Here is a 27068-nt window from a genome sequence, read left to right on the forward strand (position 1 = left end):
TTTGTAAATAGTGCTTTGTGAACATTAGTTGAGATTAGGAGTACATTGTTGTTCTCAATAATCCAAGTGAATTGTCATCGTCGTCTGTGGAGTGCAATAACGAATACTGTGTTGCTGTGTGGAGTGAAATACCCATTGTCGACGGGAGTGTTTAAGTTCAGTTATAGAAAGTAATTCTTGTTGTAAATAAAAGTAACATTATTGTTTTGGAATCAAAGTCACATTTGGTGTCAGAAACGGGACATTGTCGACATACTGGAGAACCTACAGCAGATCCTGGAAGCCATCAAAGAAATGAAGAAACATATCAGTGAGGTGAAGAACGACATAAGTGAAGTAAAAGCAGAAAAGAAGAACGATATCAGTGAGGTGAAGAACGATATAAGTGAAGTGAAAACGGAGATTAAATGTGACGTCGCTATGCAAATCGCTAGCGTTTCGACGCACTTCGATGGAATTGTTACCATTGTGAAAGACGAACTTTAAGCCGATTTTGACAAATTAAACGAGAATTTTGCAACTATAAACGAGACAGTGGCCGAACTAAGACAGGACGTCGATCATTTCGACGGCAAAATTCGCGCTCTCGAGCATCGTCAAGAGCAGACAAGTGAGTTGCTAGATAAAAATGCTGAGGAAAACAAGCACATACTCGCATTGGTGGATCGCCAGGCTAGAGAACAGAAACAGATAATCGCCGAGGAAGTTCGAGTCATGCAAAATTCGGCAACAGAATTGAGGACCCCATATAGTGGCCCGGTGGAACCATCGCCTGCAGCCAGACATTGGAACGTCAAGACGCCGAAGTTCGACAGTACGACGTCTTGGACGATATTCCGACGCCAGTTCGAGGCAATCGCAGAGCACAATGGGTGGACGCTGGCAGAGAAAACTACTCAGCTGCTGGCTGCGCTTCAGGGACAGGCGTCGGAGATTCTTCACAGTGTTCCAGAAGATGGGACAGCCGCTGAGATAATGGCGGCCTTGGAGGGACAATATGGTGAACATCAACTTGCAGCAGCGTTTAGGACTCAACTGAAAACAAGGGTCCAACATTCAGGCGAGTCCCTACAAGAATTTGCGATGGCAGTGGAACAACTGGCCCATTAGGCCCTCAGGGGCCTACCTCCTAACCTCGTCGCTGGAGAGGCGGTCTACACCTTCGGCAGACAACAGTTACTCTTGGCCGAGCATCGCACCATCAACGAAGCTTTGTTGACGGCGAACGTCTCGGCATCGCACCAGATTAGGAGCGTCGCGATGGCCGACGTGGAGGAACAACAACCGAAGTCACCCGAGCGACAGAGACGAGGAGTGCCCACCTGCTGGTCCTGCGGCAAACCTGGACACTTAAGGAGGGACTGTGACCGATCTGGTCACAGACAGGAAAACTAAAAGGGGCCGATGCGAGGAGGGGCACGTCGGCGCCGTCATCACCATCCCCTCGGCTGATTTTGAAGATGGTTAACAGAAGATGCGATGATGGGCTGATTGCTGACGGATGCATAAGAGGCCGCCCATGCAGAGTACTGGTAGACACTGGGGCGTCGCTCACTATCGCCAGACTGGAAGTCATGCATGGCCTACCTGGGAGGACGCCGCTGCGTCGATATGAGCTACGTATTGCTTCAGGCGAGAGCCTGCCCATCCAAAAAGAGGTTTTCCTGGATCTGACCTTGGGAAAGAGGAGACTGGAGATGTGGGTGTTCGTCGCCAACATCACTGAAGACGTCATCCTGGGACACCATGCGGATCTTCTATGCGATGGTGGACGTCTGGCGCCGTATACTCCATTTTGGTCAGGATGAAGTGTTCCTGAGGGACGTCGAAGGCCAACCAATGGCCAGCAGACTCACCTTGGAGAGTCAGGTGATAATCCCAGCAGGCTGCGAGATGGTGGTGATGGCATGACTGGATGGACAGCCTAAGAGAAACCTGCTCGATTTGCAAATAACTCCGATAGATGGGGTTTATGTGGCCAGATCCCGACTCCCAAACCAGAAAGTGCTACCAGTGAGGATCCTAAATGTCACCAATCGGGACAAGGAGGTGCCTAGTAGAACTGTACTAGGCAGCGTCGAGCCGGTAGTGTCTGTGACGTCCCTAGGAGATAACAAGAAACATCACTGCATCACGTCCAGATCTAGACCCACCACTGAAAGAGCTGGATCGAGAATTGGCGGAGAATTTAGGCAAAGGAGAAAGAAGACAAGTTCACGATCTATTGACAGAGTTTCAGGACGTCTTCAGCCTGTCTGAAAATGACTACGGGAGAACAGAGAAAGTTCAGCACCGCATCGACACCGGAAATGCTCGCCCAATCAGACAACCTCCTCGATGTGTCCCTCTAGCTAAACAGAGGGAGATTGACAACCAGCTGGAGGGCATGAAAGCAAGAGGGGTCATCGAGGAATCCAATAGCCCTTGGTCATCACCCGTGGTGCTGGTGAAGAATAGGGACCTGCGTTTCTGCGTGGACTATAGAAGGAGAAAATGGCATTCTCTACAGGCCAGGGACTATGACAGTTCACCGTTATGCCGTTCAGCCTCTGCAACGCCCCGGCTACATTCCAGAGATTAATGGAGTCCGTAATGAGAGGCCTGACATACGACACCTGTTTGCTGTACCTTGATGACGTCATCATGGTCGGCAAGACCTTCAATGAACAACAGTCGAACCTGAGGAAAATGTTCGAGAGACTGCGACAAGCCAGGCTGAAGTTGAACCTGAAGAAATGTCATCTGTTCCAGAAGGAGGTCAGCTACCTGGGGCACGTAGTAGGGACCAACAGAGTGGCCACGGATCCGGAGAAGCTGCAAGCCGTCAGAGGATGTCAGAGACCAAAGGACAAGCAGGAGTTGCGCAGCTTTCTTGGCCTCTGCACTTATTACAGAAGGTTCGTTGCTGGGTACGCCAACATCGCTAAGCCTCTAACCCAGCTGACCAAGGAGAAACAATTCCAATGGACGGACGAGGCGGAGTCATCCTTGCAGTTGCTGAAAGAGGCACTCTGCACTGCTCCTGTACCGAGATACCCCATCCCTGGAAGGAAGTTCATGCTCGACATGGACGCTAGCAATGTAGGCATCGGTGGAGTACTCTCTCAGGAACAGGACGGGCAAGAGAGGGTGATTGCCTACTTCAGTCGAACACTATCCAAGCCTGAGAGAAACTACTGCATCACCCATAGAGAACTTCTTGCCATTGTGGAAGCCCTGAAGCATTTCCACAAATATTTGTATGGCCAAGAATTCCATCTGAGGACAGACCATTCTGCACTCACCTGGCTACCTGGCTATTGGGCTTCAAGAATCTGGAGGGGCAGACCGCCCGTTGGGTTCAACGTCTGCATGAGTACAACTTCACCTCCGAACACCGCCAAGGGAAGAAACATTCCAATGCTGATGCGCTATCACGACGCCAGTGCCCAGATGGCTGCAAACACTGCCTGAAAGTAGAAGAGTGAGATGGCGCCCATGCAGTCCGAGCAATCGCCGCCCAGCCGAGCCCAGGATGGGATAACACCGCCATAAGGAGGGAGCAGTTGAAGGACCCAAACATTGGACAGCTACTGCGTGATGTGGAGTCCGGTCACAGACCAGTGTGGGCCAATATCGCCAACCGTAGCAGCACTTACAAGAGCTACTGGACCCAGTGGGAATCCTTCACTATCAAGGACGGTATCCTGAAGAGGATTTGGGAGTCCGCCAATGGAAGGACCCGCATAGAACAACTTGTCCTGCCCAGGAGCAAGGTGAAGGAAGTGCTGGAGGAGACTCATGCTGGCGTGATTGGAGGCCACTTGGGAGCCAACAAGATGCTGGACAAGTTAAGGCAGAGGTTCTACAGGCTGCATCAGAGAACCGACACGGAACAATGGTGCCAAAGATGCGACAAATGTGCAGCTAGTCGCGGACCGAGGACATGCAGCAGGGGAGCCATGCTGCAGTACAACATGGAAGCTCCTTTTGAAAGAATCGCCATCGACGTTGCTGGACCGTTCCCGGATCGAGGGAACTGCTACCTGCTAGTAGCCATGGATTATTTCACAAAATGGCCAGAAGTGTATGCGATTCCCAACTAAGAGGCTTCGACGGTGGCAGACACACTACTTGACAACTTCATCTGCCGATTAGGGGTACCCCGGTAATTGCATAGTGATCAGGGGCGCAACTTCCAATCCAACCTGATGGGAGAATTTTTCGTCTGGGGGTGCATAAAACCAGGACCACTCCCCTCCACCCACAGTCCGAAGGCATGGTGGAACGCTACATCAAAACCGTAGAAGAGCACCTGCGGAAGGTGGTATCCAACCATCAGCAAGACTGGGATGCCAGATTCCCACTGTTCCTCTTGGCCTACAGAGCTTCGGTCCACGATACAACAGGGATGACACCGGCAAACATGGTCTTCGGAAGAGAGCTGCGCCTGCCCTGTGATCTGCTGTTTGGCATGCCACCCAGCATCAACCAGCCAGTGACTGACTACGTTGCAGAACTGACCGAGAAGTCGAATGGAGTCCATCAACTGGCTAGAGAGCACCTCAAGATGGCCAGCAACAGGATGAAAGTGCGCTATGACAGATTAGCCAACTCAGCAGGATTCCAGAAGGAAGACCTGGTGTGGCTGTATCGACCTATCAGGACCAAAGGAAAATCACCGAAGCTGCAGCGTGTCTGGGATGGCCCATACTGCGTGGTGACCCGGATCAACGACTTGATGTACCGCATTCAGCAACAACCCCGAGGGAAGATGATGGTGGTACACCTGGACTGTCTAGGATGGACAGCCCTAAGGAGGGAGCAATGTGGCAACCACGATGGAAAGTTCTCGCTGCCTCAAGAGTGGATCACGCATCCGGCAGAAGGGAGGGTGCGCTGGGGCACGAGACGAGGCGAGCTCTGCGAGGTGGCGGAGAAGAGAAAGACGCAAGTCGGCGGGCACTGTGGCGCAGCGAAGGGTAGAAAGACTGCGGCCGCGCGGACTGGAGGGAACGGATGTAAGGGGAACGTCTGGAATCCGAGTGATGGGGAGACCGAGAATCGTCCAGAAACAGAAGCCGCGAGAAGCAGGTGGAAGACACTCGATGCAGTACATTCTAGAACTATGATTTGGTAATAAATAGAAGACGCGAAGAAGGCCAAAGCCAGTTTTAGTTTGGACAGCAAGCCAGTCAGTTTTTGTGAAGCAGCCTTCGAGACCGGGGTTCGACTTGAGTTTGTGAAGCAGCAGTGAGCGTCCACGCGGAAGCAACACAGTTGGAAGTCTTGAGTTCGAAGTTCAGTGGACTGTCTCTGGAAGTCTCGAGTTCGATATACTGTGAACTTGAGTGAATGAGCTAGAAGAATGACAGTTCTGTTTTGTAAATAGTGCTTTGTGAACATCAGTTGAGATTAGGAGTACATTGTTGTTTTCAATAATCCAAGTGAATTGTTATTGTCGTCTGTGGAGTGCAATAACGAATACTGTGTTGCTGTGTGGTGTGAAATACCCATTGTTGACGGGAGTGTTTAAATTCGGTTATAGAAAGTAATTCTTGTTGTAAATAAAAGTAACATTATTGTTTTGGAATTAAAGTAACAATATAAATATTTTATATCTTAAAACTCCTATACTGTAATTTACATTATATACATTTAATAAGGATAATTGTAATTTCGTTATATTAACAAATAATTGCATGTAGAAGTTATCACAATTTAATTACAATAGTTCGAATTTGTATGGCAACAAAGATGACTGTGGGCACTTACAAATCCAAGGCAGTAATGTTGAGTATAGTTCATCATGTGTATTTACCACAAGGAAAGTCTGTATTTGACAAACTTTTTACATCTACTGGACTTATGCAAGAACTTACCATTGATAGCTCAAGGCACTGAAACTATGAGAAAATAGTATTACTGATTCAATGAATCTTCCTGATAGAAGGAAGGAGCTGAATGAAACAGCGCGAGGTGATATGGCATCCTCTATTTGGAAGAATTTGCTTGTATTTAGATGGAACGATAACAGTGTCGTTACAATGTTCACGAATTATCACACTGTTATTCCCACGAAAAAAAGCAAGCAGATATTCCAGAAATCAAGGTAAGAAATTTTCTGTCAACAGTCCAGATCCTGTAGTGCAATACAATATTAATATTATGGATCAGTTTGTAGCTACTGACCACTGTAGCATCCATACTAAGAAACTGTGGGGCCATTTTTTTGAGTCTGTAGGTATCACTTGTGTTTAAGGATGGCTTGGGAATGACATCTCCATTTTTTAATACAAACTTGAATATGTGTTTCAACTCCTGATGTTTTAGGATTTCCCAGCTAGTTTCAGAGGTCCGACACTCCTTGTCATTTTCCGTAGCAATGGATTAAGTACATAATAAACGTAAAGGCCATATAATCGAGGAAACTTTCAAGCATCAAACATTTCGTGTATTTGGTTCTCGTAAGTGTGATCCTGCACATCATGCTGATTCCTGCTTCAAAATATTTCATGGTGCGTAATGACTTTTTGGTGTTCAATATAATTGATATAGCCCTTAAATCTCATATAATGACAGAGTGTAAAGTCATATGGTAGGTATAAATTTGTAATGGCAAAATACAGCAAAAAATTATTACCCAACAAGGTGAATTTCCGACTTGGTCTTGTAGGTTAGGGCACTGCAGTTGACCAAGTATTTGTTTATGTTACGATAAGATGATGTCACATCGTTGTTGTTGTTGCACATATTTTCCATGTTGGAGGTTTGCTTTGCCATGTAGTATTTACTGAAGTTGCATTCATTTTCGAGTAACAAAATATAGTCACACTAATGCTAGTGCCTAGAGTGGAACCTTAGGTTGATGGTACACAGATAAAATTATGGTGTTTACAGTTCTTCCAAGAACTTCATTAGCCCCTTATGCCACTAATCGTTGAGACACCTCGTTTTGCCCATACTTCCAAGAACACATCATTGAAATATCACACTAAACTCTTCCACAGGGAATTACGGACATTAATGTGTTAATTTCTCAGCCAAAAACCTATTCCACCAAAGGCACTCAAAAAGACTGTTCACCAAAAAATTGTGGAAACATATAAAACAGAGTTGGTAAATCAAAAGGAAAAAAGGGCAAAACATACAAAATACAGTAGCTGAAAATAATTTAGTAACAAACCAAGAAAGGAATCAGTAGCTAACTTTCGACTAATATTGGGTCATGATTGTTTGACTGAATACCCGAATAGACAACAAATTAAGGGTTCAGAGCCATAGTGGTCAAGCACCATTTATTAAAAATGGAGAAAGCAAAGGTTAAAGTTAAGTGAATACCATAGTTTAATGAAGATTGACATATCATTTAGTTTGAATGTGTATACTTTATATTACTTATATATTATTTTAATGTACCGAAGTACATATGATATTTCCATGCAGATATTCTGCGTCATCATACGATGAAAGAGTAATGGAATGGAGAAAAACTCTCTCCGGCACCGGGATTTGAACCCGGGTTTTCAGCTCTACGTGCTGACGCTTTATCCACTAAGCCACACCGGATTCCACCCCGGATTCGGAAGAATCATCTCAGTTTTAAGTTCAAACTCTTGGGTTCCCTCTAGTGGCTGCCCTCTGCACTACATCATAGATATCTATGAACCTAGGACCAAAGTCCACACATGTGCTGAGGTGCACTCGTAATGAGTGACTAGTTGGCCAGGATCCGACGGAATAAGCGCCATCTGATTTTTTTTTTAATGTACCAAAGTACATATGAATCGCTCCATGCAGAAAGGGCTTCAGTCACAAATTTAAAAAAAAACGAGATATCGATGGAAATCATATCTTTATGGATGGTTCCATCAGCCTGTGCAGAAAGATATTCAGTCCAATGCTTGGAAAGACAGAAACTGAAGCATCAGGCTCAGAGTTCTATGCAGAAAGGAATACAAAGTACAGACAGTTTTCCTTAGTTTTCTCAAAACCAGGTCTAATGGACTGAAGCCCTTTCTGCATGGAGCGATTCATATGATATTTCCATGCAGATGTTCTGCGTCATCATACAATATGTTTCCATTGAATTATGGTGATAACTTCATTTTAACCCGTGTTTTCTACGGTTTTAGTAAATGGTGCCTCGCCCACTATGGTTCTGAATCATTCAAATGTGTTAAGAATTCAGAACACCTTTTAGTAAATTGTATCAGAGATGCCAGAAATTGCAGCATGGCATAACCCTCTTTTTTTCACCTTCGTATTTTTTGACATTTAAACCATAATTAATTTGTTCTGGATTTGATATTTTGAATTTCAATCATTTTTTTAGTTTTCTGTAAGTTGTTCAGTTTTATATATTCTATACTCTACATTTTAATCAATTTGCATTTTCTCTATTCTGTATGTAATGAGATGTCAGACCTGCAATGGTTTAAATTCCAATAATGTCGTAAGTAACAACAATTCCGAAGTGATTTCACTCTTCATGCTATCTAATTCAGGATAATATAATCTTTAAGATTGAAGCATGTTTTTCCCATGTTGTGTTCAATACTTAAAGAGTATAGAATTACACACTTGACACTTTATATCACTTAAGATTTAGGTATAAAAACAACTTTCTAATTGCACCCCCCCCCCCACCAAAACAACTCCAGAAGAAACTGAAAATGAGAAAGAACCTCACTAGATCTGAAGGTGACTAGCATTGCAGTCTAAACTAGTCAACTAAGATGATTTACCATCTTAATTTCAATATAACACTAGAAAGTTTTTTATAACTAAATCTTAAGTGACTTTAGGAGTATTTTGTTTTTGTCTCTCATGTGAATTTAAATTTTTTGGACAATATATGGTTTGCAATGTAGCTCTTCCATTGCATACACAAAGGATCTATTTTGAGATAAACTATTTCTGACAAATGAACATAAAACACTTACGAAGAATGAAAATAAGTTGCCTTGTGAATAAATTTAGAATATTTAATGAACGTACAATACAATGAATAAAAAACCAATTGAAATTAAATATATACAGAATAAATTAAATCACTGTATAATAAATTAGGAACAAAAACTAACAGGATTACATACTGAAATTTAAGGGCATAAGCTATTTCAAATTAAAAGAAATGAAAAGACTGAACAAAACTACTGAAATATGCATACAGGAACGAACAAAAATAAAATAACAGAACTGAAGAGGAATGAAATGCTTAGACCCAGAAACAAAATTTGTGCGAATAAATTTAGAATATTTAATGAAAGTACTACAATACAATGAATAAAAAACCAATTGAAATTAAATATATAAATAATAAATTAAATCACTGTATAATAAATTAAGAACAAAAACTAACAGGATTACATACTGAAATTTAAGGCCATAAGCTATTTCAAATTAAAAGAAATGAAAAAACTGAACAAAACTACTGAAATATGCATACAGGAACGAACAAAAATAAAATAACAGAACTGAAGAGGAATGAAATGCTTAGACCCAGAAACAAAATTTGTGCGAATAAATTTAGAATATTTAATGAAAGTACTACAATACAATGAATAAAAAACCAATTGAAATTAAATATATAAATAATAAATTAAATCACTGTATAATAAATTAAGAACAAAAACTAACAGGATTACATACTGAAATTTAAGGCCATAAGCTATTTCAAATTAAAAGAAATGAAAAGACTAAACAAAACTACTGAAATATGCATACAGGAACGAACAAAAATAAAATAACAGAACTGAAGAGGAATCAAATACGTACAGACCCAGAAACAAAATTTGGGCCACTTGAATTTTCCAACTTCCAGTTATAACATACTGCACATGCTCAGTGCTTTGGAAAATTCAGGTGGCCCAAATTTTGTTTCTGGGCCTGTACATGAACAGAAACTACTGAATGTATCAAATACAAAAGAAAACCTTATGATAAATACTGAGAAAGAAAATAAAATGTAAGAACAAGTAAGAAATCAAATAATAAGACTAAATATAAATTAAATACATGAACACAAAATTCTGGAATATAGGTGCCGTATGCTACACGATGCTGGAACTAATACATTTTATAATATTTATAATTAATAAAATGATACGCAACTTTATTGGCAAATGGTACCAGCACTGTGTCTATAACAAAGAAATTTAAACCCTTAAATAAAATATATATGACTGCTGCATATCGCATTAAAACTCCAACAGCCCATCCCGAACTATTTTCAAAATGACAGGTTTCAGTTAACATGTAATTCATACATATATTCATAGAGCGTAGGGATTTCAGGAAGAAAGATTGACGTACATTGTACGCAGTATTGCACTACTTAAATATTAATGCAATACTTTATTATTAATAATAAGAAATTATTAATGTTGCAAATCTGAAAATTCTCTAGCAGTTGGATGGGCCATTATTCAATTAAAATGCTGAAGTTATTCGGATGGCCGGAACTCTTTCTTCTCTTCAATTGCTCGCTTTGCGGCTGCCTCAATCTCTTCATAGGGATCAGAACCTTCTGAAGCCTGCCACATGGATTAAAAAAAAACCTTAGTATAATGTTTCAAAACATGAAAATCTGTTATTTAATTATATATTTAAAAGAATCTCTTGGCCCCCTCTCTCTTGGGTGGGGCATGCAGAGGTCCCGACCTTTGAAATGAGTTAAGAGTAATCACAATTTATTCATCCCTCCTCCCCCTTTGTAGGTCAGATCTGAATCGCATATATAATTACAAGTTACTTGTCATATCTGCGATAAAACATTCTTTGTTGCATGTTTTGCACATCTAACAGCTGTTTTGCAAATTTCTTCTTGAAAAGTAATTCTCCTTGTGAAGTATTAATTTCTGCATAAGAAGTAATTCCAATGTTGATGTGCTTAACGTAGGTATGAATTCTATTTGTTTCTTTCTCACAACACTAAGAACTCTTTCTGTAGGTGTTACTGCGAGACACACTCAGTACAGCAAATGCAACTTTACAAAATATTTTAAATTTTACTTTTACACTTTTATTTTATAAAATTAGCAATTTTCTCCAATTTATATCTATTCTAGGTCCATTTACAATTATTTCAGGAAAATTATAACTTTGGTAATTTGCAAACTATTCTTTAAGTATGTCATGTTCACTTTCCTTCAACAAATTTGGGTATCTTTGATAAGATATTCAAGAGATGAATACAGTTTCTTCTGTGTGAAATATTTACAATTCCGCATGCTTAAGAAATTCATCCTCAAAGGAATATTTCTTGAGCGTAGCTACAAGCTGTCATGTAAAACTCAAATATACTGATCATATTCATTCTCTGTTTAACAATTGTTTGTTTGTTGCATTTTCTGTCTGTTTATAGGTCAAGTGTTGTAACTAAACTATAACAAAGATATATTCAAGAAGTAAATCAGGTGCAAGATATACTTCTTTTCCCTAGTAGTGTGAACCAGGCACTGCCCGAAGTGAATTTGGAGAAATTGAAGCTACAGAAGATCAGTAATTTTCTACATCTAAGGCTGTACATCATTGTAGTTAACTTGTGGTACCATCTTAAAAATATGTAATCTCCACACCTCGCATACAAGGTGTTAAAAAGGAGTCCAATATTTTGAGAGGAGATAGTATTCATAAAAACAAGAAAAATTTAATAAACATGGGTCCTGAAATAAATATCTTTGAAGAAACAAGGACTGTGAAATTGGTATTGTAACAACAGCACATCTTCTAATGTGAGCTCTTGCTCGCTACTTATTCCAATGCAGTGAACAGGCAGATATGACATATCCAGAAAAGAAACAAGCAAAGAGATATTTGAAAGATATGCTGCTGTTACGATACCAATTTCACAGTCCTCGTTTCTTCAAAGATACTAATTTTAGGACCCATGTCTGTTAGACTTTTTTTTTTGGTTTGTTTTTGTGAATACTGTACTATCTCCTCTAAAAATATTAGACCCTTTTTTCTTAACACCCTGCATACACACATACCTACATATGTATTACTTACCGAGATTAGTAGCAAGACAATCAGGCAAACAATGAGGAATATTATCACTGAGCAAAACACCAGCTGCAGTCTGGAGTAATGCCTGCCTGGCTCTGCATATTCATTTTCACTGTCAAGGCAAGAGAAAGAAAACAGTCTCATATTTTGTAATAAAATTTTCACTGTATAACATGGAGTGCAAATACATGTACATTACTGACCAGCACTTGGGCATAAGACACTTTTCTTGGAAACATAATTCGTTCACATTTCTGTAACTATGGGTAACTCAATTCAACAAAAAGCAAACAAGGAAAAACATCATCTAAAGGTGCAAAAATTGCTTTGAGATCTGTCACTACTGTTTGTTTGACAATTTCCTTTCTGAAAAGTATATATCTAAAATGTGATTTTCACATGCAGATTTTTCACTAACTGAAGAACTGACGTGGAGGCATATATAGTAAAATGTTATAACAAATTTGAAAGGACACACAAGATTATTTCATTGTAACGAAATATCGTTAGTCACATTAGCATTGATAAACATTACCTTTAAAGACTCTAGTAGCTGGAATGAAGGAAAAAAGTTCCTTTACAGCATTATTGAATGTTAATCACATCAAACATAGAAGTAAAATTTGAATCATATTTCCATGTGAATATTGTATACTGTATGTAGTGTTCCTTCTGAGTAAACATACACATTTTAAAGGAAAGAAAAGTGGTATTTTAATAAAAACACACATACAGCTTGTCCAAGACAAGTCTGCGAGTGGGGATATCGGGATGGAATGTAGAGGCAAAACACAGTTGCCACATAGGTCACTAGACGCTCAGATTTCAATGTGTGCACATTGTTTAAAATACACTACAGAGCGCACGCATTTTTTGTCCTTGTCTTCAGATAAAGGCAACAGTTACACTGTCTCCCAGCCTCCCCCCCTCATGCAACTTTCTCTCCTATGCCCACGCTTGCCAATCAGAATGCCAAACCTCAATGTCAAGCAGAAGTAGAAGTACAGTCTATTTCAAAGCGTCTTAAATTGTTACCGCTCTATGAACTGAAGCGCAGTAAGAAAACTTTGCTGTCATATGAGACTGTACTGGTCTCCTCTCATTACCGCCTCCTTTCACTACAGAACTGTCTCCAACTTCCCCTCTCGGCTCGCAGACTTAACTTGGTCGAGCTGTATACAACACTACAAATCATTTGTATAAGAAACTTAGACCTTTATCTTCAGCTTGAAACCTTGCTGTCCTGATTTTTTCTTTTGCATTGGTTCTATGGAATCAATCAAGAATTTCTTCAGTTTTTTTTTTTTTTCTATTATTGAGGAACATAAAAAGACTCGACACACTGATCCCACACTTTCTCGCCACATCTCCCTTTTTCATACCACTGTCTATTTTACTTGACGTACTGGTTCCTTCTCATACATAAGTCGATATGCATCCAGCATTGGTCTACACACCAACAATAGTTTGTTTGGATTTAAAGGCCAAAGAACAGAGCCACCAACTAGATACACTTGCAGCAGTCAGACACACATACAGTAGTCAGTCAGCTTAGGTTCAAAAGCAGCTCAGTGACACTGAGTGCAAGAAGCTATATGTTAGTCGCACTGTTGTCATGCCATGAGATGGCAGAGAAATGTTCTAGGCGAGGAAAGTCATGCAAAATATCCACATACACAGAGTCTATCAGAAACTCATACTTGACAGGCAGGGGTACGAACAACTGTAAACAGTCACTCTCCATGGGGTTATTCTATTGGGAGTGAAACACTATTGTAGACTGTGTGATCATCTTATTCACAGTGACAGAGCAAGTGTATCAGTATCAAGTTTTCCTTCCAACCAGTTACATTCTTCCTCGAAACTTATTCAGTGATTAAGTGAGCTTTAGATGATTCAATGAATGAAGCCTACACTTCAAAGATGGCCTGGAATCCACTGAAAGCAACATTAATTCTGGAAAGCCTTGAACAAAGACAAAACTTGAAAATGTTTAACTCATGTGGGCTGGAATGAAGGAAAAAAAAATTGCAATTGACAGTGTAAGAATTAGAAAAGATCTGATGATTAAATAAACTTTTGTTTTCAAAGTTTCCATGAACGATCTTGGCATTATACTTGTGGCAAAAAATTCGTTCTGCAGCTCCTGTAAAGGTGCATACACACTTAGTGAACGAACAACGAACTAATGATGAAGCAAAATTTTGTTGTTTGTTCGCTATTTGGAGCAACGTACAAATCATCAGCAAATGGTCACAAAACATTCACGTTTGCTGATTATCTGCAATAATAGCAGACGAAAATATAATTATAGCAAGTGCAGCCTTGTTATTATAGGCAGTTTAATAAAAAGAAAGTTAATAACCAAAAGGCGATGGTGGCAGACGCCACTCTACGAAAGTCGTAATCAATATAGTGGGACTTGCTTCATGATTTACGTCGAATGGAATCGGGACAGTTTCACAACTTCTGTCACATTTCAGAAACAGACTTCGAAATATAACTGTGCAAAATATGGCCAAAAATTTCCAAGAAAGACACAGGCTGACGAGAAGCAATACCTATTCAGGAAAGGCTAGCATTAACACTTCGATATCTTGCTACATGAGATTTGTATACAAGTTTAATGTATTTATTCAAAGTGTCGAAAAAGCTGATTACCAGGATTGTTCCACAAGTATGTACAGCTATAATTGAGGAACTGAAAGATTTTATTAAGGTACAACTGCAAGACGGGAAAGTTTCAATATACGGATCCCTCACTGACAATAATTATCTTAAAATACTAAAAAGAGAGATTTGTCTGTGTTTGTCGAATGCACATCATGCTTACGTAAAGGCACTTTTCAGCGCCAATAATCTATTTTGTGTGCACAAGGTTGGAGCTTTGTTTTTTTCTGGGCGTCAATTTGTCCAAAAGGAATGACATATGTTTATACACGAACCAAGTTGACTCTTACACTTCATCACTCCCTATTCTAGATCTTTTTGTGGACTTCTGTCTTTCCCTCCGGAATGATGTCAGTAGGGACTCAGTTTTATTTTTGACTTCTGCTCCCTACAATAAACGAAAAATATGTATTCACTGAAAATAAATAAACAAAAATAATTTTCAAATTTTGCACGTGTTCGACTTGCCTATCTTGCAGCTGAACATCTTTCCAATAGCTTCCCAAACATCATGTTTCCTTACTTTATTGTGGTAAGTAGGATGCTTGGGATTCCATAAAGTTTCCTGCTCCCTATATGCATTAATAAGATTTATAACAGCATCTTCCGTCTACTCAAGTTTCGACATCCTGTTGGTGAAATTGAACTAAGCGCTGCATTCTTCTACAAACTACAAGCTAGTGGCAAATCCCGTCCACAACAAATACCAACTTCCTTTGATGTACCGACAAGAGACGGATCACTTCCGAAGGAAAACCAAACGATCGGTTTGCCTTTGCTGCGATGTACACACGTTCCGATTTCAATCAGCGAATGCATTTGTTTGTTGTTTGTTCGCTAAGTGTGTACGCACCTTAACAAGAACAGAAGTAATTTCATGCTGAAGTTACGCAGGAGTTATATAAGACCATTAGCAGTGACCAATATTTCCTCAAAACGGCGATTACCAGCATGAGTCATGAGTCTGTAGCTATGACCCTGAAACAGAAATTCCATCTTCTTAATGGAAGGTGCTCGATTCTCCACATCTGGAGGAAGCATGGCGAACTCGGAGCAACTTCAAGGTTATATTGATTCTTTCCATCAGAAAGGTGTTGTCTAAAATAAGTACAGTCCTCTAGACCAGACAAAAATTATCACCATTTTCATTCTCCTCCTGAAGGCAAAGGGTGAACCATTAGTACTATGTCCATCATAGTGAAGTTTACACTAACCCCTGCATAGGTGCATTCTCGCTAAGGTTTGCTATATATCCAGGTTGAATGCAGAATTCCTGTAACCTGACCCTTTCACATGTCACCAACCAGTGATCGGAGAAATGCTATGAATGTGAGGATGGAATGGAGATCAGATGAAGTGGGAGAACCCTGAGCAAAAAACCCAACTGCGACCTTCCCCACCACAATTTCCTGGATAGACAATGGATTTTTCGATGAAAATTTCCAGCTCTGGACAGGACTCGAACCAGATGTCAATGGTATAGACCATGCAGCAACTGCAAGGACACAAAAATGATCACTATTTCGAAGTTCTTCACTGTCTGAGGCTGCTGATAACTTAAGAAGAAAATGGCCACAGCTGCTTGCAAGTGGTGACTGGCAGTTTTATCATGACAATGCATCTGCCATTTCTTCATCGTATAACCCAGGTCTGTAAGACCAAATTTGGCTCTCTGCTATTGTCACTAAAAGGGAGGAATTGCAGACAATACGAGATTAAGGAAAATATGACAAGACAGCTAACACAGTCGCAAAAGAGGGCATTACAGACCGTTTTGAAAGTGAAATGGGTGCTGAAATAATTGTGTGAGCTCTGAAGTGGACTAATGTGACATCGTTCTTTGTAGGCTACTTTTTGATGTTATAATGGCTGAATACTTTTGTGGACAGACCTCATAGCACAGCACACAGATCTGCCTACAGTTACAAGTAATTCTGGCTTTTGAAAACATGTTTCTGTAATAAAGATAAAAATAAATTTTTAACTTAAAATTTTCTCTATTTATTTATGAAAGAGGACACTCACTCTGAGCGCTGTTCGTCATGAGGTAACAGAGATGTGAGGCCATAGCGTCTTGCCAGTTCTAGCTGCATGCTGGGATCTGTAAACAAATGGTGGAATAAAAATGTTTAAAATTCTTTATTTCAATTATACCAATCCCCATTAGTTAAACAGAATGCAAATCGTGTAAATTGTTTATTACGAGCTTGTTATGACTACTCTTTCATGGCAACTGCAATTTATAAGTAGTACAATCAATGAGAGAACAAATACTCAGGTCCATGGAATGTGGCTAAACAGTGCGAACTGGTATTTCAGAAAAAAATTAATATGGTTCACATGAGAGGATAATGTTCAATGTTAGGGTCCATACAATTTCAGAATATTCAAACACAAGTAAAGGAAACTGTTTCAATGTTTTGTAAACTGTTCATTCCACCTTCAGGGAACTATAGAAAATTAAAATGTGTCATGTATCCCATTATCCCACAATCCTCTTATCAGTTATTCAATTGACATGGACCTACATAAGTACATTATCCTTTTTACAGCAACTATGTGGATACTATAATATTGAAATACATATTTCATACAATAAATTTGTTTTTGGAAATCTTTAACAAGCTTCCAATACAATAACAGATATTGTTACCATCATAATCAAGAGAAGTTACTTCTAGAAACAATGAAGAAAAGCCTAGGGATAGACAAAACTCCAAAGTGTTCATGTGCCAGCCCCTTTTCTTCAGGAGCCACTACATTTTACCCGCACATCCAATGAGAAAACCATTCAAGTTAGAATAAAGACACATTTACTAAAATATATTATAATTAATTAATAGAACACATTACACACTCGAACTACTTTTTTAAACCACTTTTATTAACATTATGTATTAATCCCAGCAACATAAAAGTAATAAAAATTTTGAACTCCATAAAAAAATCTCAGGCACCACAAAAACATTTTTATAGTCCCGTCGCTCTAATTTCCGGCAGCCAATCGCGTTGCAGGTCGGCTACATTTAAACGTGTGTGTCTTGTGATTCGCAGATTCATTTCTTAAGGCTCGATAAATACTTAATATAATTGCCAGCCATTTTAGCTCTTTTTTTGGCATTCGCAGAAAGCACACGAAGACTTTATTTGCCGCTCAATTATTTGCTGAATTACATTGCGTTTGATTTATTATCATAGGAGCTACGACATGATAATGTTTAACGGTGTGGCAAATAGATTCCTCGTATGGTAGCTCGGCAATGTGAGAACAAAAATGGCGAACGATACTACCTACCTACTACTACTAGTAGACTTTATAGAGCCTTTACTTTCTAAGACGTAAGCAAAGGGGCGGAGTCACGCCAGAAATAACAGTGTTGGGACTATAGATGTCTCAGTGACCTGGCACCCAGGATTTGTCTACCAATGTAAAAAATTACTTTTGTTGTTTATTACAACTCTATTAGTAATTTGGGACAAATACAAACATTTTGAGAACTCATTACAACGATTATATTAGATGGGACACACTGGTATGGGTTGGAGGTAATACAGAAAAAGCTGTAATGAAAGTTCTTATAATCCGATAAATACACTGCAATTCAAGTTTTGGTTGATATGTTTCTTGGAAACAATATGCCACCTGTAACCAGCTATATCTGCTCACAATATCACGGAATGCCTCCATCATCCCACCAGTCCATGCTCTTTTTTCGTAACATATAGATGTATTCTCAGTACAAGTAATGGATAGTTGTCCAACCACTGAACAGTGTATCATATATGGACCATGAATGTGCAGGAAGGGTTACAACAGAGTGAATTAGCTTTGGCTTTTTATTAAGCCAATACTAATTACTTTGTGAATTAACTATAATAAATAAAATCTGTGGTGCTACAGCCTGTGAAGGGCCTAGACCAACCAGCCGGCTGCTGGCCTCACGCCCACATGCCGAAACAGAGGTGGACGATCATCCAACCAGAATGGAGGTATCTTGTGGTTAGCACGATGATCCCCCCAGCCGTTATAACTGGCATTTGCAACCGGATTTCGCTACCTATCATAGCTCCGCAAGTGCATCACGATGCTGGGTGGGCACCAGTCCCATACACTAGTCGAAATTTCATGAGAAATTTTCTTCCCCCATGAGGACCTGAACCAGCGTGCATTCCGTGACGCGAGTCCTAGGCAGGATGCCTTAGACCACGACGCCACGGTGTGGGACTTGTGAATTAACTCCTCCAAACAAATAAAACCACACCTCATAAGAAAATAAAATTAATTCAAAATTTAAACTGACAGTGCCCACTGACTGAAGAAGCCAAATGCAATAAGCGATTCTGGTGGCAGGATCTCTAGGAATTTAACTTTGCACTTCTGACACTTTGTAAATTCTAAATTCCAGTTTTGTGGTTACTCTCTGAGTGAAAACAAGAATTTTAGTCTGCTGTGCAAATTTTCTTAAAGATTGTCTGGAAAATTAATTTGGAAACTGCCGAAATGTCGTGAAGCTTTCTGCTAACAAAGTTTGAACTTATACATTAGTTGATTAATGCTATGCCATGTGTTGGAACTTGTACTTCAGTAAAATATAGTCCACGAACCTCTCTTCATGCACCATACAGAGATATATATCACCAATTGCTACCACTAGAGTCGTACAGCCAGAGTCCAACAAATGCATTGAACAGTGTGTGAATTAGGCCTACATTGTACAGTCAAGCCTTCTTACAATGAAATCTGATATGACAAAAAAGCCCTGTCGCAACTGTACATTTAACCGTTCCAGTGTATTTCCTATTTTTTTTTAAGTTTTCTCCATAATTACAATGATAGTCAAATTTTGGAGAAACTCTAATTAAAAAATTGTAATTCATTTTTAAATTTAATTGGTTTCCATGTTCAACACTACTTCACTTTTCACTTGGTATTGTCCTTTCACAGATGTTTCCCCATTATTCATCTACAGTCTTTCACTTTCATCAACGATCTTGCCATTCTGTGCAAGGAATGCGTTACAACCTGCTTCGAAGACACATGATCCTTAACAAGGTTTACCTTCATGGTTTATGCCATTGCTGGAACTTTTTACATTCGCGGTTAGTTGTTAGCAACGGCAGGTGTAACACAACAACAAATCAGTTTGGAGACTAAATTAGCTGCATTTAGTGATTTAAATACGGGATTGAAGCAGACTGAGGTGGAAAGTAGGAGTCTACACAGTGAACACAAGTGGTCAAATTAACCCTGAATGTAAACATTTTAAAACTGTTGAAAAAGCTACCTTAAAATGGTTTATTGAAATAAGGACACTTAACATTCCTATAACAGGCCATATTGTGTGTCAAAAAGCACTTAATTTTGCATTTGAACTTCAAAGCAAGCAGTAGTTGTCTACGAAGTTTCAAAGACAGACATGAGATTACTTACATTAAATTGGTAGTTGGAGAAAAAATCAAGCAGGGTAGCCTAGACAAATGGTGAGCAAATGTTATTTCATAGTATGTAAAGTTTTACACTTATTTCTACCACATTATTTTTCAGAACATAAATTTGTGAAAAATTTCATACAACAATACGATTTTTCTAATCCCAGAAATTTGTTGTATTGAGGTTCCACTGTATTATCAATATTAAATTCTAATCTTACCAATGACATTCCGTTTTCTTATAGCTGAGCCAACACGCTGTCGTGTAAGCCGGCTCCTGACAGGAATCTGGTCTGTAGAAGTTCCAGCTTCATCACTCCTTTCTTCAGCAGAACTGCCAGCACCCATCCATGAACAACTTGGTTCAGGCACAGCCGCACCTGCATTTTGAGATTCCCGGGAAGAGAGCATTGATTCTGAATACCTTCTTCTCAGACTTTGCGTCGCTGCTTCGTCTGGCGATCCAGAGATCTGATCACCAACCATGAGGTCACCTGCTCCTCGTTCACGTTGCAAGATTTCATAAAGAATACGTTCATACATCTGGCGTGTGGAGGCTGAAAATCACAATTATCACATGAAGTTTAATTACATATTTACTGATAATTGTGATCCTATGTCTAGAATTTTAATATATTCAAAATGAAATAAGACAAAATTTCGAACAACATTTCAAATGTGCTAAGGAAAAATTCTTATTTATCTATTATTACATACATTTTTGGATCAAATTAGAGTTTTGTTTCTTTATTTGTGCGTTCCAAATTCGTTTTTGTGCAAGACAGAAGAAGTATGAAAGATGGGGATGGAAAACTCTATGCATGCATAGAACACGCCTTCCACTCTATCCCATTTCCAGAAACACCAGTTGTTAAAATTAAAAGAAAAGGACATAACTGTATTTTTAAGCATCATACAAATATTAAAATAAAATAAAGAATAAAGCCAGAAACTCTAACAATAATTTATAAAATACAATTTCCTCTTACAAATAATTCATCCCCTCTTCTGAAAGCAACACTAAGAGTGCACATTTGATCTGGCGTTTTTGCTGTGAGTTATAGTGATACATTCCTCCACCACTCTGAATCATCCAAGTGCACAGATAAAAGTTGTAAAAGCATTTTTTGTTTTGGTGTAGGTGAAATACTGAAGCAAGACAAAGGTTTATAAAGAAAAGGAGAAATTTTCTGAAAGTCTCATTATAAACTACTGTACTATTTCCTCTTAATGCGACTTAGTTCATGGTGGTCGCAGCTTTTTAGCCACCTGGAACAACACAAGCCATTCGCACTTAAGCAATGTTGCCTATAATCTTTTCGCTGTAAGAAAAATCCTAATATAAACAACAGCACGTGACCGAAGTGAGGCTTCATTGGCCGCTGTTTGGCGCCATAGATTCTCAGTACGTGTTCCCACCTACTGTTTACATTCTGTTTCATGTTAAACATTTGCCGTTACTCATCAAGTAGGCCTAACCTCACTACTATGCATTCGTTTGCTTAGGAAACATTTACTTTATAATTACTGTAATTAAAACTCACTTAACTTATTATATACATTTAAGACTGCTTTTCTCCGATTTTGAGAGGGTTTCCACTCTTATGTTTAATAACCACACACACCGAGGATGCAGAAGCTTTACTTCAGTACCACGTGCTTACGTGAACAACTAGGAGTTCAAGTGACGCCAGCTTGTTACAAGAACAGACTACCTCGGTATTACTGTTTGTATTCATCCGCGTTCATAGTACATAACAAAATATAAAAGTAGCTTTTCTTTTACATAGTGTTTTATAAATGAGTGAAGTTATATGTTTCATCGCATTTAACTATAATTCAATTTTATATTTTCAAATAATACAAGATTATGGTTTCCAAATACGAAGTATATTTTCCTGCGTCATGTGAGTGTTTCAGCTGGGAGCCAATCACGGATACGACAGCAATGTGCGTATGTTTACATTAGGATTTTTCTTACAGCGAAAACAGTGTAGTTGTAATGTTAGAACTCAATCGCTGTTAGTTATGGAAAATTAAATATTACATGTTTCCAGACAAACTATTGTAGTCATGAAGAAGATGAGACATATGGACTAAGTTGCGTCAAAGTATTAAAGTATACTTCAACTTTTAAATTCCGATTTTCGTAAATAGAGAAACAATATTAAAATTGGTTACAATATATAGGCTGGCCCCAGGTAGTCATGTTCCCTCAGCTTTATAGTGGTAGTGTGGAGCGTCTATCCCAAGGAAACTAAGCAGTAGAGGATGGAGTGGACAAGTCTGCATAGGAAAGCATGTATAAACCTGTCAGTATGCCAACATGTGACCACTTGCGACCCACCAACAGATTTTGCCAAATGCTACTGCGTGAATGTTGAATTTTATTAAGAAATTGAGAAAGTATATATCTTCGTAAAATTGTTTATTTTAATATAGCTCACTGGTGGGTGAAAGATTGTAACTCTTTTTTTTTACGTCAATTTTCATAAATCGCAATAGATTTTCTGGATGGAAATTTCATGTCACTAAAACTGTAAGAGAAGGAAGGCTGAAGATATAGACATACAAGCATGAGCCTACCAACAACTGGTCCAACTTGCAGTCCTCTTGCCCTTAGGACGGTATAGAGTTGAAAATTACTCAGACCATTCACATAGGCCTGAATGTCACCATCTTGGTCAGCCATTCTGAAACTATCACATAATAATGATGAAGATACAGAAATTGAAAGATAATTACTGATAATAAACTCATGTAACAATGTCAGCCAAGTTCTTACAATGATTTCACTGTAAGTGTAAAAACAAATCCCTGTATGTTTCACCTATTTACAAAATATATTCAAACACAGAAATAAGATTAACAGAAAAGTGAAGATTGCTCCCAAGCGTGATAAGAATACAAAACAACTCAAAATATCTTTACTAACACACTTCACAAAAATTACATTCCGAATTAGGTTGAGGTATGGCTAATGCATTACTCGGTAATTTCCAAGACAAAGCCAGTCTTTTATAAGGTATGTGACAAAGTTAGTGGTTTAGTTGAGGGGATATCTAAGCGACGTGATTAAAATGATTTAAGATCATTGAAATCTTCTCACATATTCCTCAGCCTCACGTCACTTAGATATCCCCTCAACTAACCCGTTAATCTTGTCACATACCTTGTAAAAGACCGGCGTCTTCTCGAAACTTACCCATTACTCTGTTAGACAGAACACAGAACTGAATTTGGATCGAATCATTGTAAAATTCTTGTGCAGAATGAAAAGTTGCATCTGTCCGAATGAAATGTCTGCCCATTTAAAGGGCAAATGTAAAATTCTCTCAATTTATTATCATAATACACTGCTCTCTTCAATTACTGAACTTATTGGGAATTCAATCAATGGCTTTCCCAAAACACTCTATGAAATGTTTCTTACAAAACAATTTCTTTTTTCGAAAAGAAAGCAAAAACGAGCATAAATTTATTCAAATTTCAGTTTGAAATATCTCAAAGAATAACCTCCTGAAATTAATACCATTACTTACAGTTCACCTTGTATGTATATATTTGGTAATATATGTATGTGCCCTAGATCTCTACTGTGGGAAGATGGTTAGTACATAATTACCCAATCTCCAGACGTATTAATTTTGTACAACACATCTCCCATATGAACTCTCTTGCTTCACTATCAATGATATTAGTCCAGAAATAAATGTGTTTCTCATTTTCTATGATCATATCTGTGATTTAAAACTCTTATGCAGTAATTTTAATAACACGATGGACAGGTATGATGTCAACACTTAAATAATTCCCTCAAATAACCCACTAACCTCTTCACATACTTTGGCTTAATATCACTTGGCTATTCCCTTATTTAACCCATAAGGAATGTATGTGAAAAGGTTAGTGGGATAGTTGAGGGGATTATTTAAGTGGTTAATTATTTACTTCTCTGCCAAATTTATAGGCTCAATATTGTTCTTCAAAATCGCCAATTTTTGGGTTTTACATGTTGAAAAAGAGAATAAAAGCGGAAAACACGAAACATGAAAGCAATTATTTCTATCTCTGTCAAATTTATATAGGAACGGCCAAGCGGCCGAGGTATGTGACAAAGTTAGTGGATTAGTTGAGTGGATATATGTGACCTTGTCACATTAGTAGGCTAGTTACTTATACATCCCCCCCCAACTAACCCACTAACCTTGTCACACACCTAGGCTGCTTTGCCATTCCTATATAAATTTGACAGAGAAGTAAATCCTTTAAGTGATATATCATACCTTTCCACCATATCTTTAAAATGATCTCTTATGCCTATAAACATGAAATTATATAATAATAAGGTCAAGTCAAGATAGAGTTTCCACCAGCCACTGAACGAATACTGCACACTTTTCTCACTGTCAATGTGGCGCTATAAACCAATTTTCAATACTTCTATCACAACCACAACAAATTTCAATTTTATTGTACTATCTATATATATATATATATATATATATATATATATATATATATAATGTGTTCGCTTCCCCCTGCAGCCGAGCGATGAACAGCAAGCACGCAGTGTAGCAATAATAATAATAATAATAATAATAATAATAATAATAATAATAATAATAATAATAATAATAATAGGTAAAGGTAAAGGTATCCATGCCATGAAGGCACTTGGCGGGGCATGGAGGTAGAGCCCCATGCTTTCCGTGACCTCGGCACTAAAATGAGGTGGTGTGGTCGGCACCACGCTCTGACCACCTTTTACCCCCGAGAAAGACCCGGTACTCAATTTTATACGAGGCTGAGTGAACCTCAGGGCCGTTCTGAAAGTTTGGCAACGACAAAAAATCCTGTCACCACCTGGGATCAGACCCCGGACCTTCCAGTAGGTAGCCAGCTCCTCTACCAACTGAGCTACCCGGCCGCCCAATAATATAGCCTACCAATGTGCTGCCACACGTGCTTAAGAATAACTCAACAGCTGTCCATCATTTTGCAGTCACCTGACCTAATTGCGTTCTGTTTCAACAATCAGTTTGCTTTACTGTAACACTTTAAAAAAAATTCTCAAGGCCACGTGTGAACGGAAATTTTATCAGAAGATGTCAAGAATGCATCAATGCAGATAGACACCACTTTCAGCATCTTTTGTAACAAGGTTAGTACTCAAGTGATAAAAATAAATGAGTAGGATAAGCTTGAGGAGTGATACACGTCGCTAACTAATGCTCCACGCTTGCTGGCCGGCCACAGGGGGAAGCGAACATTAACACATTTAATATGTCACAAAACATACAATGAACAAACTAAACCTAATTATTATGAAAGTCGCCATATTTTCCTCCTGAAATTGCGATCCACTTCCACTAGATGGCTACCGATACCAGTAATAGGGCCGTCATTTCATGCAGACAAAATTATATTAAATGTGAGGAATGTTACTACAGGTGTGTAGTATTATGTGACAGGTTAGGTTAGGTTAGGTTAGTTGTGTATTAGGTTAGGTTAAGTTAGGTTAGATTAGAGTAGGTGTATATTTCATATTATTATGATGTACCGAAATACATACGATATTTCCGTGCAGATATTCTGCGTCATCATATGATGAAAGATGAGTGGAATGGAGAAAAATTCTCTCCAGCACCGGGATTTGAACCCGAGTTTTCAGCTCTACGTGCTGATGCTCTGTCCACTAAGCCACACTGGATTCCCATCTCAATGTCGGATCGAATCCTCTCAGTTTAAGTTGCACCTCTTGGGTTCCCTCTAGTAGCCTACCCTCATGCACTGCGTCATAGATGTATGACAGTGGGACCATGTCCACACACATGTGCAGAGGTCCACTCGTTATGAGTGACTAAGTGGGAAAATTTTAGAACACGGATTGCACCTACCAAATCATGTCTTAAAATACTAAAAAGAGCAGATTTGTCTGCGTTTGTCGAATGCGCATCATTATATTTACGAAAAGGCACTTTTCAGTGCCAATAATTTATTTTGTGTGCACAGGATTGGAATTTTTGAAGTAAGAGGGAAAGGGTGCAATCCATGTTCTGGAGTTTATCCCCCTCATTCCAGTGCCGAGGTCATCGAAAGCATGGGGCTCTACCTCCATTCCCCCCAAGTGCCTTCATGGCATGTTACGGGGATACCTTTACCTTTTTTTTACCACACTATAAATACTAATGCTTTTCAAAGTACTTCTGGAATGTTTTCTAGTGGCGCACACATATTGAACCTTTACCGATTTCTTTACTGCATAGTTTGAATAATTGATGTGCGGAGAAAACGAACAGACTCCTGCTTACAACGGTAGTAGGTTTAGGTTAGTTTGTTTCTGTGTATGATACGAAACCCTAGCGCCCGGGATTGCACAAGCGAACCTTGAACATACATTAATTCAAGTACACTTTCTGTAACCTATTACATCACATATCTTTTCGGAATGTGCAAAACAGATTAAAGAACCTTTAAATTTAAACACAATATGTACGAATTTAGTTCTGACATACAATGAAAATTTCCCTGAATTGCGTAACCACAATAAAATTCAACTATATACATGTTTTATAACCTAAAATAAATACATAAATGTAAACATGAAACCCGTATATTTTCTCGAGATAAACTCCGGGCGTATTATATTTTAAAATATATGAAATTAAGGCATTCAAGTAATTACAATGCTAATCATTAAACGAATTGGAAAAAAACTTCCACAAGAAATATGACAGGTAACTTATTCTCCCGCCAAAACGAATTCCATCAAGACCAACTTATAACCTACAAATCATTTTCTTGGTTATGTACTCACTTCTCCGCTTTACAACCGCTTTCCTTAATGCTAACACACTGCACGAAGGTTTCCACTATACTGACAGTTTAGTAATGAAAGCACATTTGAACACAAACCGTTAAATCTCGCTACCTCCATAACCAATGTCGCCAACCCGATACTTAAAAACTCGCTA

At 38.9% G+C, this 27068-nt stretch overlaps 1 protein-coding gene across 1 annotated transcript; it reads right to left on the bottom strand.

The window, feature by feature from the left end:
- Positions 1-6: 6 nt before the first annotated feature.
- LOC138707497 (uncharacterized) lies at positions 7-27068 on the bottom strand. The gene is made up of 6 exons (XM_069837004.1): positions 26912-27068; positions 22678-22790; positions 20313-20648; positions 16687-16762; positions 11995-12103; positions 7-10517 (listed from the first exon to the last, which is right to left on the bottom strand). Exons 2-6 carry the CDS (start codon positions 22781-22783, stop codon positions 10428-10430), a joined length of 717 nt encoding a protein of 238 aa, XP_069693105.1. The 5' UTR covers positions 22784-22790; positions 26912-27068; the 3' UTR covers positions 7-10427.

The sequence above is a fragment of the Periplaneta americana genome, chromosome 10 (assembly GCF_040183065.1).
Source record: "Periplaneta americana isolate PAMFEO1 chromosome 10, P.americana_PAMFEO1_priV1, whole genome shotgun sequence".
Lineage (NCBI taxonomy): Eukaryota > Metazoa > Arthropoda > Insecta > Blattodea > Blattidae > Periplaneta > Periplaneta americana.